This window comes from Lampetra planeri, chromosome 5 (assembly GCF_965212315.1).
Source record: "Lampetra planeri chromosome 5, kcLamPlan1.2.h2, whole genome shotgun sequence".
Classification (NCBI taxonomy): Eukaryota; Metazoa; Chordata; class Hyperoartia; order Petromyzontiformes; family Petromyzontidae; genus Lampetra; species Lampetra planeri.
Genome location: NC_136111.1, coordinates 13,978,834 through 14,002,037, shown reverse-complemented (window position 1 = coordinate 14,002,037; position 23,204 = coordinate 13,978,834). Strand labels below are relative to the sequence as shown.

The 23,204-nt window shown below is 42.1% G+C and overlaps 1 protein-coding gene and 1 long non-coding RNA gene across 2 annotated transcripts; both read left to right on the top strand.

The window, feature by feature from the left end:
• Positions 1-6,242: 6,242 nt before the first annotated feature.
• MRNIP (MRN complex interacting protein) lies at positions 6,243-21,639 on the top strand. Its single transcript, XM_078594580.1, has 6 exons — positions 6,243-6,427; positions 7,546-7,605; positions 18,902-18,984; positions 19,507-19,635; positions 20,044-20,142; positions 20,798-21,639. The coding sequence occupies exons 1-6, from the start codon at positions 6,371-6,373 to the stop codon at positions 21,339-21,341; spliced, it is 972 nt and encodes a 323-aa protein (XP_078450706.1). The 5' UTR covers positions 6,243-6,370; the 3' UTR covers positions 21,342-21,639.
• On the top strand, positions 7,650-18,309 carry LOC144718945 (uncharacterized). Its single transcript, XR_013585506.1, has 2 exons — positions 7,650-9,495; positions 16,453-18,309. It is a non-coding gene; the product is annotated as an uncharacterized LOC144718945 (long non-coding RNA).
• Positions 21,640-23,204: the final 1,565 nt, after the last annotated feature.

The following is a 23,204-nucleotide window of genomic DNA, read 5'->3' as shown; positions in this document are numbered from 1 at the left end:
AGCCATAGTAAAACCATTAATCTGCGTGTCACAACAATCTCATCTGACTTGCCATGGAACAGATGTGGTACTAATCTGGCTAAGGATGCATTAAATAAGCTTTACCTTTTTGGTGCCAAGCCTTCATTAAAATGTGTGGAATTTGGAATACTATTTTCATGAATGGAGTGGAGCACCCAGTTCCTACCTCACTGTATTGATATAATTCAACGTAACGCAGTCAGGTTTATTGATAACCAGCACTCACTGATCACTCATTGGCAGTCAGTCGCATCCTCATGACTCTTCTACCTAGATAAATCACCCATTTATCACTACTATTATGCGTAGAGTTAAGATATTGGTACTAGAAATGTATTTCTACAGGACCCAAAGAGTCACCAATGTAGAAGTAAGTTAAAGGTTGCACATAGAAGAAGACCTGATGCAGGCAGCGATGAGAAGGAAACTGGCACTATTTGGACACATTTTAAAATGAACAATTAAAAATGTATTGGTCGTAAAAATGGAAGGAACTGGAAAAAGAGGAAAACCTAACAGAGAATGGTTTGACATCAGGTGCCAGAAAGATGTGCAGTAATTGAGCATTTTGTCATAAGACAGAGGAAAGTAGAAACAATGTGCAGTGAACACCTACGGGCTATCTGCCCATGGATCGTGAGCAGCATGTGTACTGTGTTGCCATGAACTTCAATCATTGACTTCTCCTCCGATGTTGAGGATAAAGTTTACAAAACCGTTTCATCTCATCCGCACTGTTCGACCATGATCCTGTAGCTGAAAACACTTCTCTTTCTGCTTCTTTCCTCGCACTGCTCGAATTTGGAATTCTATCCCATCATATATCTAAATACTAGGTAACTATCCAACTGGCCGTTTAAAAACTATTCAGGAAAAAATGAAATGTGATTCTCACCAGGCCCGATGGTGTTAAGTGCAGTCTTCAAATCATATTGATTCTGTCTTTTTGGCCTCAGTTTATGTGCTAAGAACAAGGACCCAATGACCAAAATGTCGCCGAATATATACTTTCTCATAAAGCCGTGTTGTTGACGAGTGTACTGAGTAAAACTAAAAAAAATCCAATTTCGTACAATGTTGCCTAAAAAAGCCTTAACTTCTATGTTCTGCAGTTTCAACAATGCCGCTTATTGTTTGGTCTTTAGGCCTGTGCTCAGCCACCGTTATTACAAAAAAATTAAATATTTTGATGACATTGCAAAAACTGTGGGTAAAATTACTCAGACTCGAGAACCTTCCTTGTTCGTATGTCACTGCCCCACCCCCGTTGGGCGCTCCAGTTTCACTTGGTATCTCCCAGCTCCCGCCCAGCGGTGATATCACGCGTGTTAGTAAACATGCAGCATGGCTGACTTGTGCAAGTCATGACATCCTGCAACACAGTGCAATGGGGTTGGTAATGGACTTATAAACAAACACAAGGTAGGACAGATGTTAGACAAAATGTCCTTGTCACAAGTCTCCTTTATACAAATTATGCGGCGATCCTGCTGTGCTGGCAGTGGTGGAAAAGCACAACAAAAAAACTCCACACACTCAAGCAAATACATTTACTGTATATCACTGGCGACGTTTCAACTGTAGCACATCGGCTAGAGAGATAGCCTTAATGAGGATTTGAGACTGTACTTTACACCATGGGGCCCAATGAGAATTACATTTTACAAATTTTCTGATGAAGTTTTTTTTTCATGGGCATATAATTAGTTGTCTTTTATACAATCCGCTTATCAGGTTTGCAGTTACATGAAAACACCAGAGACGTTTTAAAAAAACAACAGTGAAGTAGATTTTTTTTGGTATTTTACAAAATGCCTGCAAGGTTTTATGTACGGATCAAATGCATCCATGCCACAATCCCATCTTACACGAGCTAATCTCCGGGGACGTTCACTCCTTTGGGCTGCCATTCCGTCACCAATCTCGTCCAGCTGCTAACATCCCTTCTGGCGATGAGCTCTGCTCATGCCAACTCATTGTAGTCGTTATATGTTTGTAAATGCTTTATGACACTATTTTTTCACGAAGGGATTGGTTAATCAAATATTGGATTAATGCATACGTTTCTACAGAATCATATAAAATATAGTTTGTTTTTAAGTAGTGTCTAAATGCGACTTGAACACGTTCAGCATGGGTGCTTTGGGAAATTAATTCTAGACTATATGGTACTTGAGTCACAAATGCTATTTTATTCCAGGTTGTTCATTGGAAGTTCGAGCATTTGGGTGTTCTGATAAGTGCATACATTTTCAATTCGAGAATGATTGCATTTATCTGGTTTGTTATCGTTAGGCTATGGTTGAGAAATAATGTTTATTATATTGTGCTTTTGTTGGCCAGCATTGCTGCTGTGCCACGTTGTTTTGGATCTGGATAACATTATATTCTGGAAGCAGATTCTACTGTTTTATCATTTAATATTGCTCCTTAGGAGCCTACATAAATTACAACAATACTTATATTGTTGCCATGCTTGATAACCTGTGCTGGAATACAATGACTGTTGTCAGAAGTTAAATTAGTGGAATGAATATCATGTTTATATTTGTTTAATGTGTATTGCAATTGATGCACGGTTTCTGAAGATTAAGAGCTGTGGTTTAGGTGTATCGGTCATGGAGGATTATTTGACCATACTTCACCAGACTGGGGAGCACAATATTTTACTCCCCTCCCACTGATATGGATGCCCATATGTAATTTAGCCCCTAGGGTTTTTAAGACTCACAAGCTTCCTCGCAACATGAATACAGTGTTCCATTGTGGAAGGAACAATGTCTGTAATTGTCGATGCTTGTTGGTAGGTTTAAATTCTGAATTTCTGAATACTGTACAAGTTAAAAGGGGCCCAAGGCACCGCAGTGCTCTGTATTGTATTTGTTACGCTGCTGATAAATAGCAACATGGAAATTTGAGTTAAACCTTAAAGAGTGTCGAAATATACTAATGCTAGTGATAGTTTTCACCAACATATTGAAAACGTTGAATGTCTATTTTTACTATGAATCAGCATTTTCCACTCTGGCCTGACACTGGTCGCATTGTCGCAACACCACCTGTACACTCGCTCCGCATCTCACCTGCAGGGACATCATGTGAGGTTTCAAGTTTCATTTATTAGGTATAGCCCTGTGAGCCATGTGGCTCTTGAGTCGGGTGCAACCGCAACAAACAAAATATGAACAGAGAACATATTAAAGCGACAACGCGCAACAGAAACATCCTGGGATAAACCAGCAAATCTTCCCAAATAAATCTCACCGTATTACAACGTTGTGTGCAAAAATCCCAGTGTGATGCAAGTCAAACAATAACAACCATAAGACAATTTAGATTAAAGTTATCAGGCCAACTCCACACTTCCACAAGAAACATGGCTTAACCATATGTTTCCGAAATCACCAAGATAAAGTTATAAAAACAATGTAACAACAGTTATCATGAGAACTGTGAGGTGGGGTTTAGCACGGACTGTAAAGTCCAGGGCCATGTGCAAGTCATTGGTGACTCATTGAAGTACTGTACGATCCAATTATAATTATATTTACTAATGCCACTTATTACATCCGAAGTATCACGACTCGTTTTCGGTAGTGTCCTTCATTTGGATGTTTGACCAATGCTGGTGATGCTCCTACATTGGCAGTGGTGCTCAAGCACACAGTCATAAGCGCCAATAAGTGGCCTTAAAATAAAAAAAACCACACAATGACATGATGGTAGAATGCATTTCCAAGGTGTGGTATTGGCATGAACGACTCTTTGCCATCCACGATGGTATCTTGATCTTAAGAGTGCTGTAGTTTAGTTTAATCCATCGTCTTCTCAACAGGCATTAAGGGTCTTTAGCAAGTGATGGAAACTCCACGTTCTAGTGGCCAGTGTTTACATAGGTCAACCACTATTGCAATTCCTGTTGCAAATCGCACAAAATATGTGCCAGAGTCGTTCATTGACTAGGATTTGAACTATACTCTTAGGTTCTTTCGGTAAAGTCACGTAGGTAAAAATAATAATATAATAATACATGAAAATAACTAAATTAAATCACGACGTTTCGACTGCAACACAAGCAATCATCAGGTGTGAAATCCACAAATTGTCTTGCTGTGGATTTCACACCTGATGATGATTGCTTGTGTTGCAGTCGAAACGTCGTGATATTTTTATTGTTTTATATTTGTATCATTTTATTATTTCCCTTCTACGTGATGACTTTACAGAAATAACCAAGAATATGAATCCCTGCAGTCACGAAAGCTTTAAGTAAAAATGTAATACCACATTGCTATAAAACATAACATTCACTCACAAGTCAATCGATTTAACGGATTTATTTTGTCATTGGGGTGCTTGCAACACATTCGCGAGCCGCTTGGAACCGATGAATCGATCCGTCGATCGACAAATCGCGCCGCCGATTATGCGGCGATCGATCCGTGGCTGTCAACAAACAACCCCATCCGCGCATGCGCGTCGGGAAATTCCCAGCCTACCCTCGTCACGTGACGTTCGTTACCGTCACGCGCCCGCTGGTTACGTCACACAGCCCGCGCGCGCCCCCCCCCCGTTTCACCACGTGACGGTTGCTCACCGGGTGACGTCAGCCCCGTGCCATCACGTGGGTGACACGTGTTGGTGGTGGTGGTGGCGAAATCATCGTCATCACTCTAGAAGTGTCGAAATATTCTAGAATTGTCTTAGGGGCCGTCCATTAATGACGTCACGCGATTTTGGATGATTTTTGACCCACCCCCCCTAGTCACACGGCGTCACAAAAAGTCAGACCCCACCTCAAATATGACGTCACAAAGCTCTGCCCCCCCCCCCAAAAAAACACATGATTCAAATCGCTTTCAACTATTGTCATTGTAGTACGTACTTAATGTGCCGCTGCACTCTGATGTTGTAGGAGAAAACATTTATTAAAAAGTATATTTAATTAAGCAGAACGTGTTGTCTATATTTATTTAAAGTTGAGCAGTTTAATGTGACGTCACATTTCTCACACCCCCCCCCTCGTCACACATCGTCACAAATGTCTGACCCCCCCCCCCCCCTAGGTGCGTGACGTCATTTATGGACGGCCCCTTATCACTCATGCTACAAGTGTCAAAATACTCTGGAAGTGTCTTATCACTCACTCCAGAATGGTCTAAATACTCGAGAAATATCTAATCACTATACAAGTGTCTTATCACTCACTTTTGAAGTGTCTAAATACGACACTTAGCAATTATAAATAAAAAAAACTTTCGTCAATAAGTAGTCTTAAAATAAAAAATGAATATGTGACGTTTCAAGCAATAGCCTTTCTTCATAGAGCATAGGCCACAGAAGGGATAATACAAGTTGAAGAACGCACTCTACACTATGGGGCCTTGATTAGAATTATATTTTTATATGATTTCTGATGACCAGTTTTTAATTGCTATATGAATAGTTAGCAAATCGGTGCTCTTGGGAAACAGAAAACCTTTCAATAATCAAAAAGTACTCAATTTAATCAGTAAAATACCGTATAAATATGTTCAGTGAAATAACAAGAATCGTTACATTTAACTGCCACTTAATGCCTCAGAAAATCAAAGTGTCATGCGTCACATTTCAACTCAAACATTCGAAGAACGTCTCCAGATTAAAAAAATAAAGTATTTAAACATCCCATCGGTCATAGGGAGGGCATTTGGCTCAAACACAGGCAAACTCTGGACCGGTTTCGACATTAAGTATCGCATCAGCCAGAATCAGCTTTGTTTGAACCGATGAGGCTCAACTTTCAGATGTTTAGAGTCTAAGCCTATCTCTCTCATTAACGTGTTCTTTGGTCGACGATAAAAAGTATATAATACACTACGCAAAATAATCATCGCATCCGTTTACAACCAGTGCGTTTTACCGCGGTCATGATGACGTCAAAATTATATTCTTGGTTCTTTCGGTAAAGTCACGTAGAAGGGAAATAATAAAAGAATAAAAATAATAAACAATTAAACAGTGATAATTTAATTAGTTAATATTTTTATTATTTTATTATTTCCCTTCTACGTGACTTTACCGAAAGAACCAAGAATATTAATCCCTGCAGTCACGAAAGATTTAAATAAAGACGTCAAAATTCTACAGCTGGACTACTTCAACTCAACAGCTGACGCGTGACGTCATTGCCCTTCGGGCGGAATGACGTCATTGCTCGCTCGCGTTTCGTGACGTCATCGCGCGGCCCTTTAACAAAAAGGCGGGAAAGTTTCGTCGTGCAGGGCGTTAACGACGTCGTGGGCGTCGTTATCGGCGTTACAATCACACGACGTCGCCTGTTGTCGCGCTTTGATGCCTTGATACCAGCATGGTCGACTTTCAAGTGTTACGCTGCTACGCGTGTGGAACTTTCCAGGTTCATCAGGCGAGTTATGGGCGCGTCTGCTTGCGAATTAACCACTTTTAATGAAACCAACAACACATTTGTGTGCGGTATGAATACGGCCCGTTGCCCGAAACATCGTCTGGCATTGATTTTCTGTTAAGGCTGCAGTGGTATTGATGCATTCGTTGAGTTTTAGTTTCTGTTAATTGTCCTTGTGCACTACTGCCAACGTAGCAGTATCGCCAAAGTACTTGTTTACATGCCGTATTGTCGCATATGTCATTGAAAGGATTGCATGGGCCACCACGTCTGGCTACGATAATAAAAACCATCCTCTCCATGGTTGATAGGTTAATTCGATGATGATGATAATGATGTCGATGGCTCAACTTGTGTGTACCGGGAACGAACGCCACTGGGCTGCCATACGGCTCGCCCCCCATGTGGCCGTTGATGGCTTTTTCAATAACTTTGTCTCGCTGTCATCCAGTGTGGTTTTTTTAATGACTGGCAAATAAATAACTTAGTCATAATTTGGCGATGCAGCGTTCGTTGGCAGTGGTGCACAAATATCACAGCGCATAGGACATATAGGCTATACCTAAAAAATGAACTTTAACTTGAATGTGCTATGTAGCACATACAGTCCTATAGGATGGTCTATAGGACTTTATGTCCTGATGCACGTCTGGAATACGGCATGGTGGAGGTAGCGAGGGTTGGTGGATGGCACAATTGTTGTGAAACTCCATTCCCGTGGGCGTCGAGGTGCCATATGCTGGCTGGCCCGGAAAAGGCAGTACAGCAAGTGTGCTGCCAATCACCATGTGTTTCCATGTGTACGGGGATACAGCGTTTCTCCCTCACGCACGTGGGTTTTCTCCGAGTGCTCCGGTTTCCTCCCACTTGTATAAACACGCATTGACTGAAAACATACTAACATTAAAACCCAATGCAAGACCCTACTGAAAAGAGTCATTTGACTCAAATGTGGCTTTCCCAGATAAATAATCGAATTAATAATGAAGGTCCATTGCCCGAAGTGTCATCTCTTATATATTTATTGTTATGTCACTGGCTCCCTTGCAGTAGAGTACATTATTTGAATTGTACAAGCTCATCATTCCCAACATGTCTGTCTGTTTTCATATCTGCAGGTGAAAAATAGTTCAAAGTTTACCTGCAAAATGTGTGGAGAGAAGCAATCTGTTAAAAAGGTTAGCTGTGCACCTCTCATCTATTTCCTGTACACCTGTTGTTGGATATATGCCCCCCTTTTTAATTTTAAAAATTATTTTTTTTTTAAGAATTATTCTGCCAACATAGATAATATCGTTTTTTAATATACACGGGGCAACGTGAGAACGGACACGCCCTCACACTCCCACAGAGGCCCCCACACACTAACACAGATGTGCGCACACCTCATTTCAAAGGAAAGAGGGCATGAAAGAAGGGTAATCAAGATCATAAAAAAACTCCCCGAATTTCACACAAGAGGAACAAGGAAGGGGGGAATGGTAGCCGGGGGGGTTCTGGAAGAAACATCCGTTCGTAAAGGGAAAAAAACCCTTTTATAAGTACAAAACCAGGCCACGAAATATATAATTATATTCTTAACAAAGGAACAACATTAACAAAAAAACACAAACGGGTTTTGAACCATGTTAGACAAACTAGTACAACTTAGCCATGAAGTAAGCAAACAGTATCCATCCTCACTACAATTGAAAATCAGACTACAGTCTGCACCAGAATCGCGACCCATCATTGTTAATTAAATACTGACATTATTTACCTTTATAGAATTTCTACACGGCCGGGCCGAAGCATCGAAGAACAATTATGGCATATATTTCGCTCCAAAACAAAATTCTTAGCCGGGATAGCAGATTAAATAATCACAAGAAGTCAAATAATAAGTACGGAATTAAAGTGAATATCCTAGGAGCTAACGGTGAATAAGGCTCTCAAAATTAACCAAACACAACAACCCCCTGAAAACAACAGCAGCAACACGACCGTCTTTGTCTTTCCGAGAGGATCTCCACACGCAGGCACAAAGCCGGGAAATGACACCAATAAAACTCCCGGGCAATGGCTCAAAGGAAATTAACACGCTCTCAGAAATAAATAAATAAGCGCATGCGCCGGGCGCTTCCACCGTGGAAACAACCGTCTTTGTCTTCCCACAACACGGACAGCAAAAATTGCACACGCAAGGAATAACATCTCCATGAGAGATCGGGTCACGATGAAACATCGGGAACACGGTTTCGGCATAACTGGGGCATAATGGAATAAGTCGCATTTCAACTTCCAAACCAAAACAACTTAAGCTGTGTGAGACAAAAGATATGATCCCCGAGCGAGGGCGGAAATAATTAAGCTCGCTTAACGCGTAGGTTGTCGCGACAAATATTATTCAGTAACAAAAACATGGATTCGAATATCTCTTTTATATATATATAACTCGACGCGAATCATCGGTCTGGCTAATGTATAACTTCGTTGGCGCCGTCACGAGCCCCCCCCCCTTTCAGAACGACAACAACTGTGTCTTCAAAGCGAAACACACGGACGGACACACACACGGACGAACACACACACACAGGAAGGTTTTATGACAGACTTTGAACAACTCGGGAAACGGAGGGCATTTTCTCAACATAAGCCGGGGAAAAATCCATTCAACTCACTTCGTCAGGGGCCTGGCCCTCCACCACAGATCGTCAGGGCCTCTGGCCCCACCACAGATCGCCAGGGCTCCGAGCCCCATCACAGTTCCTCACGAGCTCCGGCCTACATCTCATCTCGTCTCCGGGCTAAGGCCACCAGAGATCTCCAGGGCGACAGCCCTCTCTTCTCGTCACCGCCAGCGAAGAAGCTCTCGTCATCCAGAAGGACGAGGTTCGCGTGGTGCCGAGGTGCATCGCCTGCCGCAAACGAGCACACGAGACTCAACCACCTTGACGTGCATCGCTGAGGTGCATCGCCTGCCGCAAACGAGCACACGAGACTCAACCACCTTGACGTGCATCGCTGAGGTGCATCGCCTGCCGCAAACGAGCACACGAGACTCAACCACCTTGACGTGCATCGCCGAGGTGCTCGCCTGCCGCACACGAGTGAACGAGCCAGCTCTCTTGCCGCCACCACGCCGAGGTGCTCGCCCGACCGCGCCGCCAATCTTCGTACGGGCTCTACCGAGGAAGGAGTCTGCAGCCGCCGATCACCGCAGCCGCGACAAAGAGGACCCTCCTCCGAAAGTCGTTCGTACCCACAACTTCCCCCACCAATAGACCCACACACACGCACGCATCGACGCCCCACTCACCTGTGAGACTATCCTATCTAGTTCACCCTTACTGTCGTATCAACCCTACACAATTATTGGAAGACTGATTATCAACTACATGAACCATCAGCTGGCCTTGAGGAATCGTGGCCCATCGAGTGATTAAGAGTCCGTCGGTTATAAGAGTGAGGTTGGTTTCCGTGCCTTTCCCTTGTTCCGCTCATCACATAGGCGATCAATAGACTCGTCGAGGCAAACTCAACCTCCCGAATTTCTCATTACAAATCGACCGTGCACAGAGAGAGAAAATCTTGTCAAACCAGTTCCCCTTTGTCAGAGAATCTCGCCGAAGAATTAATTAAAAAAAATCAGACTCGCTCTCCCCACACCCGCCCTCACATAGACCTTCGCCTCTGGGATACAATAAGTGCTGTTTATTACCGCAAATGAAGTGTGTCATGTTTGTTTTCAACCTCGGCCAGTCGCCGATTGTGATCGATACAAAAACGAACTAATGAGATGCCTGGTGGAGAGGTAGAGGTTACGATTGCATAATAAATTTTGGTCATTCAGTTCGTTAAATGCACAATATCGAAAATGCATAAGAGTTTTGAGTTATTCAATTTAGTAAATGCATAAGTGTTTATTCATTCATTTTAGTCAATGCTTAATCTCGTAATTGCATAAGAATTTTAGTTATCCATATTAGTCGAATGCACAATATCGAAAATGCATAAGAGTTTTGAGTTATTCAATTTAGTAAATGCATAAGTGTTTATTCATTCATATTAGTCAATGCTTAATCTCGTAATTGCATAAGAATTTTAGTTATCAATATTAGTCGAATGCACAATATCGAAAATGCATAAGAGTTTTGAGTTATTCAATTTAGTAAATGCATAAGTGTTTATTCATTCATTTTAGTCAATGCTTAATCTCGTAATTGCATAAGAATTTTAGTTATCCATATTAGTCGAATGCACAATATCGAAAATGCATAAGAGTTTTGAGTTATTCAATTTAGTAAATGCATAAGTGTTTATTCATTCATATTAGTCAATGCTTAATCTCGTAATTGCATAAGAATTTTAGTTATCAATATTAGTCGAATGCACAATATCGAAAATGCATAAGAGTTTTGAGTTATTCAATTTAGTAAATGCATAAGTGTTTATTCATTCATATTAGTCAATGCTTAATCTCGTAATTGCATAAGAATTTTAGTTATCCATATTAGTCGAATGCACAATATCGAAAATGCATAAGAGTTTTGAGTTATTCAATTTAGTAAATGCATAAGTGTTTATTCATTCATTTTAGTCAATGCTTAATCTCGTAATTGCATAAGAATTTGAGTTATTCATATTAATCGAATGCATGATATCGCAAATGCATAAGTGTTTGGTTATTCATGAATTATTGACGCATGTTTGACCTGCATGATAGAATGTCACATGCTTGTTAGAATAAAATTGCTTAACACCAACTGTTCGAGTGCTTCTTTCCAAGTCCATGCAAAACCATCTTATTCTTGATAACTGTATCCTGTGATGAGATATGAAAATGGAGACCTAAATATCATAACACACACTAGGATAATCGGTAAACGTTTAATCATTGATCATCGTGTTATCCTGATTGACATAACTCTGGATAAACGAAGCTGAGCCTAATTACCACAACTGCTCACATTAACATCATCGCAAGCATCCGCATAAATTACTACGATTATCTCCGCGATTATCATAATTGATGCATACGATTACTCACACTATCATAATATATGCATATAATCACATGCATTATCATAATTTATGCATGTTAATACACACATTAACATAATTAATGCGATTTGCGCATTTTTTGGAAAATTATTAATTTTTATTATTTTCATCCAAATTTCATAACTCCGACACATACAACATAATGGGGGCTCGTCCGGGATCTCTCACAGACAGTGTTTTGCATGGATGAAGGAATGAATCACTTCGTGTTAACCAGAATATCGTGACCAAACATTGCATTGTGATTGTAAACGGGCGTAAAACAAAAAAAAAACGCCCTCTAAGGTTAAAACCCAGAATAGCAGGTTGAAACAGAGACAGTGGAATTAAGATAATATCGTATCAAACCGATTGCATCCTGTGATAAATGGTGTTAGAGGTACGCACTCTGAATCGGAAAATAACAATAGCTCGAGTCAAACTGACTACACTCTGTGAGATAATTGTTTGATAGGCACTCTAAAAGGAAAGGTCAAAGGAACTCTTGCCATACCTAAGATGCTAGGATTAGGAATAATTTTTGAATGGGTTACGGGGTACGGGGAACTCGTATTAAAACGTACCGACCAATCTGTTACAAAGCAGTACAGTCAGAGAGACATATGGGAAGGGAGCTGTATCGATAACACGAACACACCTCGGGGGAAACTAATTGACTGGATAAAATGTAAGGAAGGCGAACACGATGCAAAAGCTGCAGAGAAGGCAGGACAGGACTCATGCCTTTTCACACAGGCATACAGACAGGGATGGTGGAATGAAGGAAAAATCGGAATGGAAACAGGAGAGAAATCGTCTCTAATAAACGAGGAAAAATGTCCTCACACCATCGTAAGGGAGGAGAAATCAGGGCTCGCGACACCAGCGAAACTCACAGACGTGGATCCACAGAATAAATATGGACGTAACATTAAATCACACTCTTGGGTACGTGGACAGAGTCCAGGGACTAATCGCAAAAAAATTATGGATATCGAACAAAAAATCCTTGACAAACAGAAACCTTCACAATTCGAGAGAAGGGATGGAGAGATACATATGCAAACAAAAACATGTGAGATTGACAACTTCACAGATAGAGGGAAGCAAAATGTTAAAGTAAAGTCGACAGGACGTGCTCCACTAAGGGCAGAGGCAAAAACGGAAGGGAAACGGCAACACGAGCGACACGGCACGGGGCGCGCACACAGAAAATGCACACCGCTTAACCACGCCCGACACAGTACAGATCAAAGTGACAGATTGCCTGATGATAACTTGTTTGATGATGACGCTGTCGGCAATCGACTTTCGGAATACCTATTCACCAGTAAAACCCTTAAATTGATGGACAAGGCTCTAATCAGAATTCCCGATTTTGACCCCCACAATAAGACTATGGATATCCACACACATATCGCAACAATAGAAGAGGAGGCAATGATTAGAGGGCTGATGAGACGGGATGAAAAAGCGAGTTTGTTGAAACGAAGCTTACATAAAGATTCTATTCCATGGGTAAAGTCACTACCACACAAGGTTAGAAATGATTTTAAACAACTGAGCCTGGCAGTGATTCGGAAGTTTGGAGAATATTCGACACTCACTGAAGGGTTTTATGCTGTAAAATCGATGACCCAGGGCATGGACCAAGATCCACGTGACTACCTCGTACAATTTAAAAGAGCGTATTACGCAGGCGATGTGAATCAATACCACGAAGGAGATAAAATGTTCAAAATTATGTTTTTTGAATCCTTGAGCCCAGAGATTACAGAAAGGGTGAGAATGGTTTTGAATCCAGAAACCGCATCCTTACGCCGCATAGAGAGCAAGGCGTACATGGCATGGTTATACAGAGCTAAGAATCAGAATTCGGATCCAGAACACAGGGAGAGGGATAAGGAACCCAGCCTCTCAGAGAGGAATAAAAATCACCGAACAGTCCCACAATGCCTAGAAGAGCAAACACACACGCACCTGTGGCAAAATAACCCAGAGAGAGGTTGGCACGAGAATGAGAGCGGCACAAAGCCGAACATTGAGAGGAATCGCAGGAGGGGGAGGTTCAGAACAGAACCATACCAACACCCCATGCCACGACACACACGAGGCCAAAGTTGCACACTAAGATGGCGAGATAACCACCTAGCGGGAAGGTGTTACACAGACCGCGGAGGTATGGATGCGAACATTCAGAGGAATCGCAGGATGGGAGGTCAAACACAATCGATCCAATTCCGACCAATTCCTCCACCGGCTATACCAGGAGGGAATAGAGGAATAACACAGAATGCGGTCCAAATACATGATGAACCACCCGCCGAGGTTTTGTTAAACCCCGAGCTCAATGGGAAATACAAGCAGGCTGCAGGTGACAGGGCGGGCAAAAACACGGACGGTGCTCTCGCGAAAGGCACGCGGATCGGGTGCGGGGTTGCATTGAGGCGTGATCGGACAGTAGATAACAGACAGCAGAGACAAAGAGAGCACACAGAGACACGCCCTGAGGAGCGCAGGCGTGAGCCTTTGAATGGAAAATATCCAAGGGAAACCAAAATGTATGTGGATCGGAGTGCTAAAATGGAGACGAATGTTCATGACATATCGGGAATGGTGTTAAAATCTAACACACTCGTAAAAACAAAGAGGGCAACATTACGAGGGACAGAATTAAATCGACACACAAACTCGGCAAATGTGCATGTAATCGCAGAGAGAGCGAATGCCACGAACCAAGTGTCAAAGTGGGTTGTGTGCGCGAATTCTGATTATGTACAGCACAATTTTTCACCACACACTCCCACGACGCGAGAGAGTGAGAGAGAAAATTACAAAAACGAACCCGAAAACCGTGATCAAATTATCAAAGTGATAAGTGGTAAACCAGGCAACATGAGGAAGGTAACGCATAAATGCGTTCGAAACCGCTACCTAGCGTTTCCCAGGATTTAACAAAGACAAAGATGAAATTCGTCGGAATTACGATGTATGAGAACCATGTAACTGATGATATCGATGTTTTAACGTGTTGTTATTTTCCTTGCTTAATTCAAATGTAACCATGTTAAGCAAAAACAAAAATGAATATTCGTCGGAATTATGATGTACGAGAACCAATGTAACGCAATATCGATGTTAACGGTTGTTATTTCCTTTGCTAATTCAGATGTAACCAGATTAAGATTGTAATACGTGCACGCGCGTTGTAAGAAATAACCGCCGAGAGTAAGGGCGGCTGATGGGATGCATGACATAAAAAGGGGGCATTACTTTGTTTGAAAATTCGCCAGTGGCCAAATCGACCCCTGATAATTTTCAAAAGGGCGGACTGTTGGATATATGCCCCCCTTTTTAATTTTAAAAATTATTTTTTTTTTAAGAATTATTCTGCCAACATAGATAATATCGTTTTTTAATATACACGGGGCAACGTGAGAACGGACACGCCCTCACACTCCCACAGAGGCCCCCACACACTAACACAGATGTGCGCACACCTCATTTCAAAGGAAAGAGGGCATGAAAGAAGGGTAATCAAGATCATAAAAAAACTCCCCGAATTTCACACAAGAGGAACAAGGAAGGGGGGAATGGTAGCCGGGGGGGTTCTGGAAGAAACATCCGTTCGTAAAGGGAAAAAAACCCTTTTATAAGTACAAAACCAGGCCACGAAATATATAATTATATTCTTAACAAAGGAACAACATTAACAAAAAAACACAAACGGGTTTTGAACCATGTTAGACAAACTAGTACAACTTAGCCATGAAGTAAGCAAACAGTATCCATCCTCACTACAATTGAAAATCAGACTACAGTCTGCACCAGAATCGCGACCCATCATTGTTAATTAAATACTGACATTATTTACCTTTATAGAATTTCTACACGGCCGGGCCGAAGCATCGAAGAACAATTATGGCATATATTTCGCTCCAAAACAAAATTCTTAGCCGGGATAGCAGATTAAATAATCACAAGAAGTCAAATAATAAGTACGGAATTAAAGTGAATATCCTAGGAGCTAACGGTGAATAAGGCTCTCAAAATTAACCAAACACAACAACCCCCTGAAAACAACAGCAGCAACACGACCATCTTTGTCTTTCCGAGAGGATCTCCACACGCAGGCACAAAGCCGGGAAATGACACCAATAAAACTCCCGGGCAATGGCTCAAAGGAAATTAACACGCTCTCAGAAATAAATAAATAAGCGCATGCGCCGGGCGCTTCCACCGTGGAAACAACCGTCTTTGTCTTCCCACAACACGGACAGCAAAAATTGCACACGCAAGGAATAACATCTCCATGAGAGATCGGGTCACGATGAAACATCGGGAACACGGTTTCGGCATAACTGGGGCATAATGGAATAAGTCGCATTTCAACTTCCAAACCAAAACAACTTAAGCTGTGTGAGACAAAAGATATGATCCCCGAGCGAGGGCGGAAATAATTAAGCTCGCTTAACGCGTAGGTTGTCGCGACAAATATTATTCAGTAACAAAAACATGGATTCGAATATCTCTTTTATATATATATAACTCGACGCGAATCATCGGTCTGGCTAATGTATAACTTCGTTGGCGCCGTCACGAGCCCCCCCCCCTTTCAGAACGACAACAACTGTGTCTTCAAAGCGAAACACACGGACGGACACACACACGGACGAACACACACACACAGGAAGGTTTTATGACAGACTTTGAACAACTCGGGAAACGGAGGGCATTTTCTCAACATAAGCCGGGGAAAAATCCATTCAACTCACTTCGTCAGGGGCCTGGCCCTCCACCACAGATCGTCAGGGCCTCTGGCCCCACCACAGATCGCCAGGGCTCCGAGCCCCATCACAGTTCCTCACGAGCTCCGGCCTACATCTCATCTCGTCTCCGGGCTAAGGCCACCAGAGATCTCCAGGGCGACAGCCCTCTCTTCTCGTCACCGCCAGCGAAGAAGCTCTCGTCATCCAGAAGGACGAGGTTCGCGTGGTGCCGAGGTGCATCGCCTGCCGCAAACGAGCACACGAGACTCAACCACCTTGACGTGCATCGCTGAGGTGCATCGCCTGCCGCAAACGAGCACACGAGACTCAACCACCTTGACGTGCATCGCTGAGGTGCATCGCCTGCCGCAAACGAGCACACGAGACTCAACCACCTTGACGTGCATCGCCGAGGTGCTCGCCTGCCGCACACGAGTGAACGAGCCAGCTCTCTTGCCGCCACCACGCCGAGGTGCTCGCCCGACCGCGCCGCCAATCTTCGTACGGGCTCTACCGAGGAAGGAGTCTGCAGCCGCCGATCACCGCAGCCGCGACAAAGAGGACCCTCCTCCGAAAGTCGTTCGTACCCACAACTTCCCCCACCAATAGACCCACACACACGCACGCATCGACGCCCCACTCACCTGTGAGACTATCCTATCTAGTTCACCCTTACTGTCGTATCAACCCTACACAATTATTGGAAGACTGATTATCAACTACATGAACCATCAGCTGGCCTTGAGGAATCGTGGCCCATCGAGTGATTAAGAGTCCGTCGGTTATAAGAGTGAGGTTGGTTTCCGTGCCTTTCCCTTGTTCCGCTCATCACATAGGCGATCAATAGACTCGTCGAGGCAAACTCAACCTCCCGAATTTCTCATTACAAATCGACCGTGCACAGAGAGAGAAAATCTTGTCAAACCAGTTCCCCTTTGTCAGAGAATCTCGCCGAAGAATTAATTAAAAAAAATCAGACTCGCTCTCCCCACACCCGCCCTCACATAGACCTTCGCCTCTGGGATACAATAAGTGCTGTTTATTACCGCAAATGAAGTGTGTCATGTTTGTTTTCAACCTCGGCCAGTCGCCGATTGTGATCGATACAAAAACGAACTAATGAGATGCCTGGTGGAGAGGTAGAGGTTACGATTGCATAATAAATTTTGGTCATTCAGTTCGTTAAATGCACAATATCGAAAATGCATAAGAGTTTTGAGTTATTCAATTTAGTAAATGCATAAGTGTTTATTCATTCATTTTAGTCAATGCTTAATCTCGTAATTGCATAAGAATTTTAGTTATCCATATTAGTCGAATGCACAATATCGAAAATGCATAAGAGTTTTGAGTTATTCAATTTAGTAAATGCATAAGTGTTTATTCATTCATATTAGTCAATGCTTAATCTCGTAATTGCATAAGAATTTTAGTTATCAATATTAGTCGAATGCACAATATCGAAAATGCATAAGAGTTTTGAGTTATTCAATTTAGTAAATGCATAAGTGTTTATTCATTCATTTTAGTCAATGCTTAATCTCGTAATTGCATAAGAATTTTAGTTATCCATATTAGTCGAATGCACAATATCGAAAATGCATAAGAGTTTTGAGTTATTCAATTTAGTAAATGCATAAGTGTTTATTCATTCATATTAGTCAATGCTTAATCTCGTAATTGCATAAGAATTTTAGTTATCAATATTAGTCGAATGCACAATATCGAAAATGCATAAGAGTTTTGAGTTATTCAATTTAGTAAATGCATAAGTGTTTATTCATTCATATTAGTCAATGCTTAATCTCGTAATTGCATAAGAATTTTAGTTATCCATATTAGTCGAATGCACAATATCGAAAATGCATAAGAGTTTTGAGTTATTCAATTTAGTAAATGCATAAGTGTTTATTCATTCATTTTAGTCAATGCTTAATCTCGTAATTGCATAAGAATTTGAGTTATTCATATTAATCGAATGCATGATATCGCAAATGCATAAGTGTTTGGTTATTCATGAATTATTGACGCATGTTTGACCTGCATGATAGAATGTCACATGCTTGTTAGAATAAAATTGCTTAACACCAACTGTTCGAGTGCTTCTTTCCAAGTCCATGCAAAACCATCTTATTCTTGATAACTGTATCCTGTGATGAGATATGAAAATGGAGACCTAAATATCATAACACACACTAGGATAATCGGTAAACGTTTAATCATTGATCATCGTGTTATCCTGATTGACATAACTCTGGATAAACGAAGCTGAGCCTAATTACCACAACTGCTCACATTAACATCATCGCAAGCATCCGCATAAATTACTACGATTATCTCCGCGATTATCATAATTGATGCATACGATTACTCACACTATCATAATATATGCATATAATCACATGCATTATCATAATTTATGCATGTTAATACACACATTAACATAATTAATGCGATTTGCGCATTTTTTGGAAAATTATTAATTTTTATTATTTTCATCCAAATTTCATAACTCCGACACATACAACACTGTGATTGTGTAGCAGTGCAGTATACAATACCTGTGCATTTGTGTGTTGATATGCATATATATAGAAATTGTACTTGAGTCAGCATCGACTTTTATACCTATGCATACCAGTGTGTGTGAATGTATTTTGTGTATCTGTGTGCATGTGTGCAGGTCTATGCTGTGTCAAGTGGAAAGGACTGTCGCATGTTTGTGCAGCAGCTCAACCGCTCACAAGGAGAGAAACATGACCAGAGGTCGCTCATACTTGTGTAATAACACTTACGGAACATGCACACGCTTTCACTCTATGGCAACGCGTACACCCTTAAAGTACCAACACACGCTTGTGCACACACAGTCACAATAATACACATTCATATATTTTTTCCATTAAAAACAGCATTAATTGCTCTGCTTATGCACATACAATGTATTGTTTATTCTTATTCATAGAATTATGCATTTTTGTAAAAAAAAAATTAAGGATGTGATAAAAATGTGTCTTGAGCTTGAGTGGGATGTTTGCTTTCAATCAGCCATTTGCTAGTTTGCTAATATTTTTTGTACGTTTTACAAACAAAAATATGACACTTATTTAGCCAAAAAAGCATACTAGTGTTTTTAACGCTTGACTTTTCACACTTGAATATTACTGTTATGTGGTGCAAAAAATACACACATATTGTATGATGCCACACTCTTGTGGACCTAAGGTCAGTGTTTCTCAGGGTATCCATATTGTCAAAATGACTGATGGTCAATGCCTTGTATCATAGGGCTGCTGGCACGAGTGACGATGGTTGCTCTAAAGATGATGACGATGATGACTGTGGAGGCAATGTTGCTGATCGCGAGCCGGATGTCTGTGGGGATGTAGATGCGGAGAGATCAACTTTATCATCGGGGTAAGAACTGCCCAAAGCTGTGGAACACTGTCCCATACTGTATTTGGTGTCTTGAGATTCTTCTCCAAGAGGCCAGGATCGGGATTTTGATGTTCAAGATTTAATACCAACTTGCATAATGTTTGTCCATGAAATCGGTCTTCTGGAGACCACATTGAATTGTTACTGGCTTCGTTATCGGTGTCAGTGCATCTCTTGAGATATGGCTCCAGGAAAATGGGTTTTGGATTAAAACATTTTTAGGTTCTGTCTTTACAAGTCAAGATTGGCAGATTAACAGAAATAACTAGCCCATTTGTATAACAGCATTTATTGATTAAAATGTGAAAAAGGGTTGTGCTGTAATGCTGGTTATGAGCTCGAGGAAGTGTACCACTGATAAGTGACACAATAGCATGTGGGTTACAGGCGGTGGGCCAGGTTTGTGGAGTCAACTGCACGATGTGAAGATGCTGACAATGACGAGGAGGCCGAGTCGGTCACTCTCAACCAGAGTGAGTGGATGGGGTGAGTGACTGGAGAGGAATATTTGCACTAAAAGCAGACTTATAAATTATAATTCCAAATGCATTGATTCTTGCATTCACTTATCCGCTACTCATTTCGATTTGTACTGCAGCATTACATTATGGGCACCAAAAGTAAATTATGTACTGTACTTCTATGCCCCCACGACTATGCCCCCCGCCATCATTCTGCACTGACCAGTGTGGTGAAGTATGATCAATTAACCCCCACAAGCTGCACAGCTTGAGGACACCCCTCTTCCAGCAGTGGATTTACATTTAAGTGAATGTTTATGTCACTTGGAGAAATTGTCGTGTAGTCACTGAGCATTGCAGAAGTCAGGGTTAATTCCTTTGACTCTGGTATCTCAAACAAATTATGGTCCTACACAGTAGGTTTGATAGTCTTATTCTGGTCACCATTTATTTTGCAAGGTTTTTTTGTAAAAAAAATTGTCATCCCTTTTTCGCAATCATTGCTTATATTTTTTTCATCATTTTGATACTAATTAAAAAATGTCCCTTAGATGTAAAAGTTTGGTTTAAAAGTTGTCTGATGGTCTATAGTAGACATTGCTTTGACACAGTGATAACAAGTGTTCAGAATAGTGTTGTAAGCCTTCGAGTCTCATTCTTGCTTGGATTGTTGTTCACAGGTGTCGACGCCAAGGTAGGGGCTTGACACGGGTACGAAGAAGACAGGGTCCCAAGGAAGATGAAGAAACATTGCCTCACATCGCAAAGAGAAATCGAACTCTCGCTGCCTGGATACCATGCTCAAATGACACTATTTGCCCACAAGGCAAAATCAATCTACCTTTCCTTCAAGCCACAGTAGACCCTCTCTGCTCTCACGGAAAAACTGACATGACCTGCTCTCAGGACCAAGGCAACTCTGTACACATTCAGGATAAAATTGAATATATTTGCAATCAGGAAAACACCAGTGCTGTCTTTCCTCAAGGCAAAACTGACATTGTCTCCTCTCAGAGCAAAATTCCTTTTAATCAGGACAGAACATACCCTCTTGCCTCCCAAGGTAAAAGCAACTTTTGCCCTCAGAGCAAAACTGACAAAATGTTTTCTCACCAAAAAGTGGTCTCTATGTGCTCCCAGGATAATACTAGCTCAGTCTTTCTTCAAAATAGCAAGCATGTCACATTATTTCAAACAGATGATGATTTTGATGAAGACATTTAATGACAACAGGAGGTAGCCATGATGCTCGGGCTGATAATGGCTCAAACAGAGTGGATATTAAATTGTTAGAGCCCTAAAACTGAGACTATCTCAGGGACTTCCATGCATTGCCATTTTATGCCTGCGAAGCCAGCACTGCTGATTATTGTAATGGATGGGCATTCCTTAACATCCTGTGTCCTTTTCTTAGCATACGTATTTCATGAGGTTCATAATAATAACACCCATCGATGAAGGAGACATTTTATTTTCAAATGTAATTTTTTTCGAGATCTGTGATAAATGTTGATTGATAACATGTTATTTGTCTTCAATTCAATCAGGTGATTTCTCTTGCAGATGAATATCATTGTAACTTGAGAATATATATACATAACTAAAGTTATACTGGTAGGAACCTGGTTACACCAGCCCACAGGGGATTATTGTGTCCGTCCGTCGTACAGGGAGGGGCTTGGTGGGGAGGCTTGGGCTGGGTGGGGAGGGGAGGGTGGGGAGGTGGGAGGGGTGGGGAGGGGCTGGTCACCCCGTGGTGCCCTTATAAAACTCAACGTTTAACCTACTCACGCCGGCTTGTGCCCGCCCTTACAGTCGGGCATATTTGCGGAATACACCATGCTGCCGTTGACCCTGGCCATTGACCGAGCAACCCAACGTTCGTACCAGCTCCCTCCGCAGAGAATGTGTTATTTGCTACACTTATTAATTTAACATGAAATGCGGTACTCCAATGGACTTGATAACAGGACCCTGTGGGGTGGGCTGGTAGGACCGAACAATTGAATGGCTATAATAAAATGAAATGGCAAAAAATGGCCGCCAATAAGTGGATGCCCCGTGGCCCCGCCCTCCACCCGCGTAACCCCGCCCCAGCCACCTGTGGCCCCGCCCCATCTCGGTGTCCCCGCCCCCAGCTTGTTGCCCCGCCCCTTACCGCCGTAACCCCGCCCCAACCCCGCGTAGCTCTGCCCTCCACCTCGTGCCCACGCCCCCTGCCGCCGTTGCCCCGCGTAGCCCCGCCCCCTGCCGCTGTAGCCCCGCCCAATACACCCCGAGCGGGGGAGAGATTCCCAGGCCTGGCTCGGCTGGAGAGCCGCCGACGAGGGGGGCGGTGTAGGGAGTTGTTTTTAATGTAAAAGCTTTAAATTTAAATGTTTCTATTAAAAAACATCAGGGAATGTAACATTGTTAAACATTAACTCCCTTTCACACACACGGGGGAACTATACGAAGGGAGAGCTTGAGGCCTAGGTCTAGGCTTTAGGCCTAGCTGTAGGCCTTAGGCCGCCGTGAGTTAATTGTTAATATAAATGTTTTAATTATTTATGTAAACGCTTTAAATGTAAATGTTGCTATTAAAAAACATCAGGGAATGTAACATTGTTAAACATTAACTCCCTTTCACACACACGGAGGAACTATACGAAGGGAGAGTTTGAGGCCTAGGTCTAGGCTTTAGGCCTAGCTGTAGGCCTTAGGCCGCCGTGAGTTAATTGTTAATATAAATGTTTTAATTATTTATGTAAAAGCTTTAAATGTAAATGTTTCTATTTAAAAACATCAGGGAATGTAACATTGTTAAACATTAACTCCCTTTCACACACACAGGGGTACGATACGAAGGGAGAGTTTCAGGCCTAGGTCTCGGTTTTTGTAGGGTCATGCCAAGTGTTTGCAGTAGGGGGCGATGTTGCTACACGGACGGACGGACGGACGATATAATCTATTGGTGGCTGGTCCACTTCGTTCCTACCAGTAACAGGACCCTGCGGGGTGGGCTGGTAGGAATAATGCTTAGTACCGGTACAGGGATATCGACCGGGTATAGAGGAGTTAAAGAAAAAATTACTGTATTCTAGTGTA

What these genes read in the sequence shown, in the direction of transcription:
- MRNIP (XM_078594580.1), top strand. Translation starts at nt 6,371, where the DNA reads ATGGTCGACTTTCAAGTGTTACGCTGCTACGCGTGTGGAACTTTCCAG. An exon ending in GAACTTTCCAGGTTCATCAG is followed by an intron (nt 6,428 to 7,545) that starts GCGAGTTATGGG and finishes TCATATCTGCAG; the next exon opens with GTGAAAAATAGTTCAAAGTT. An exon ending in AACCAGAGTGAGTGGATGGG is followed by an intron (nt 20,143 to 20,797) that starts GTGAGTGACTGG and finishes TGTTGTTCACAG; the next exon opens with GTGTCGACGCCAAGGTAGGG.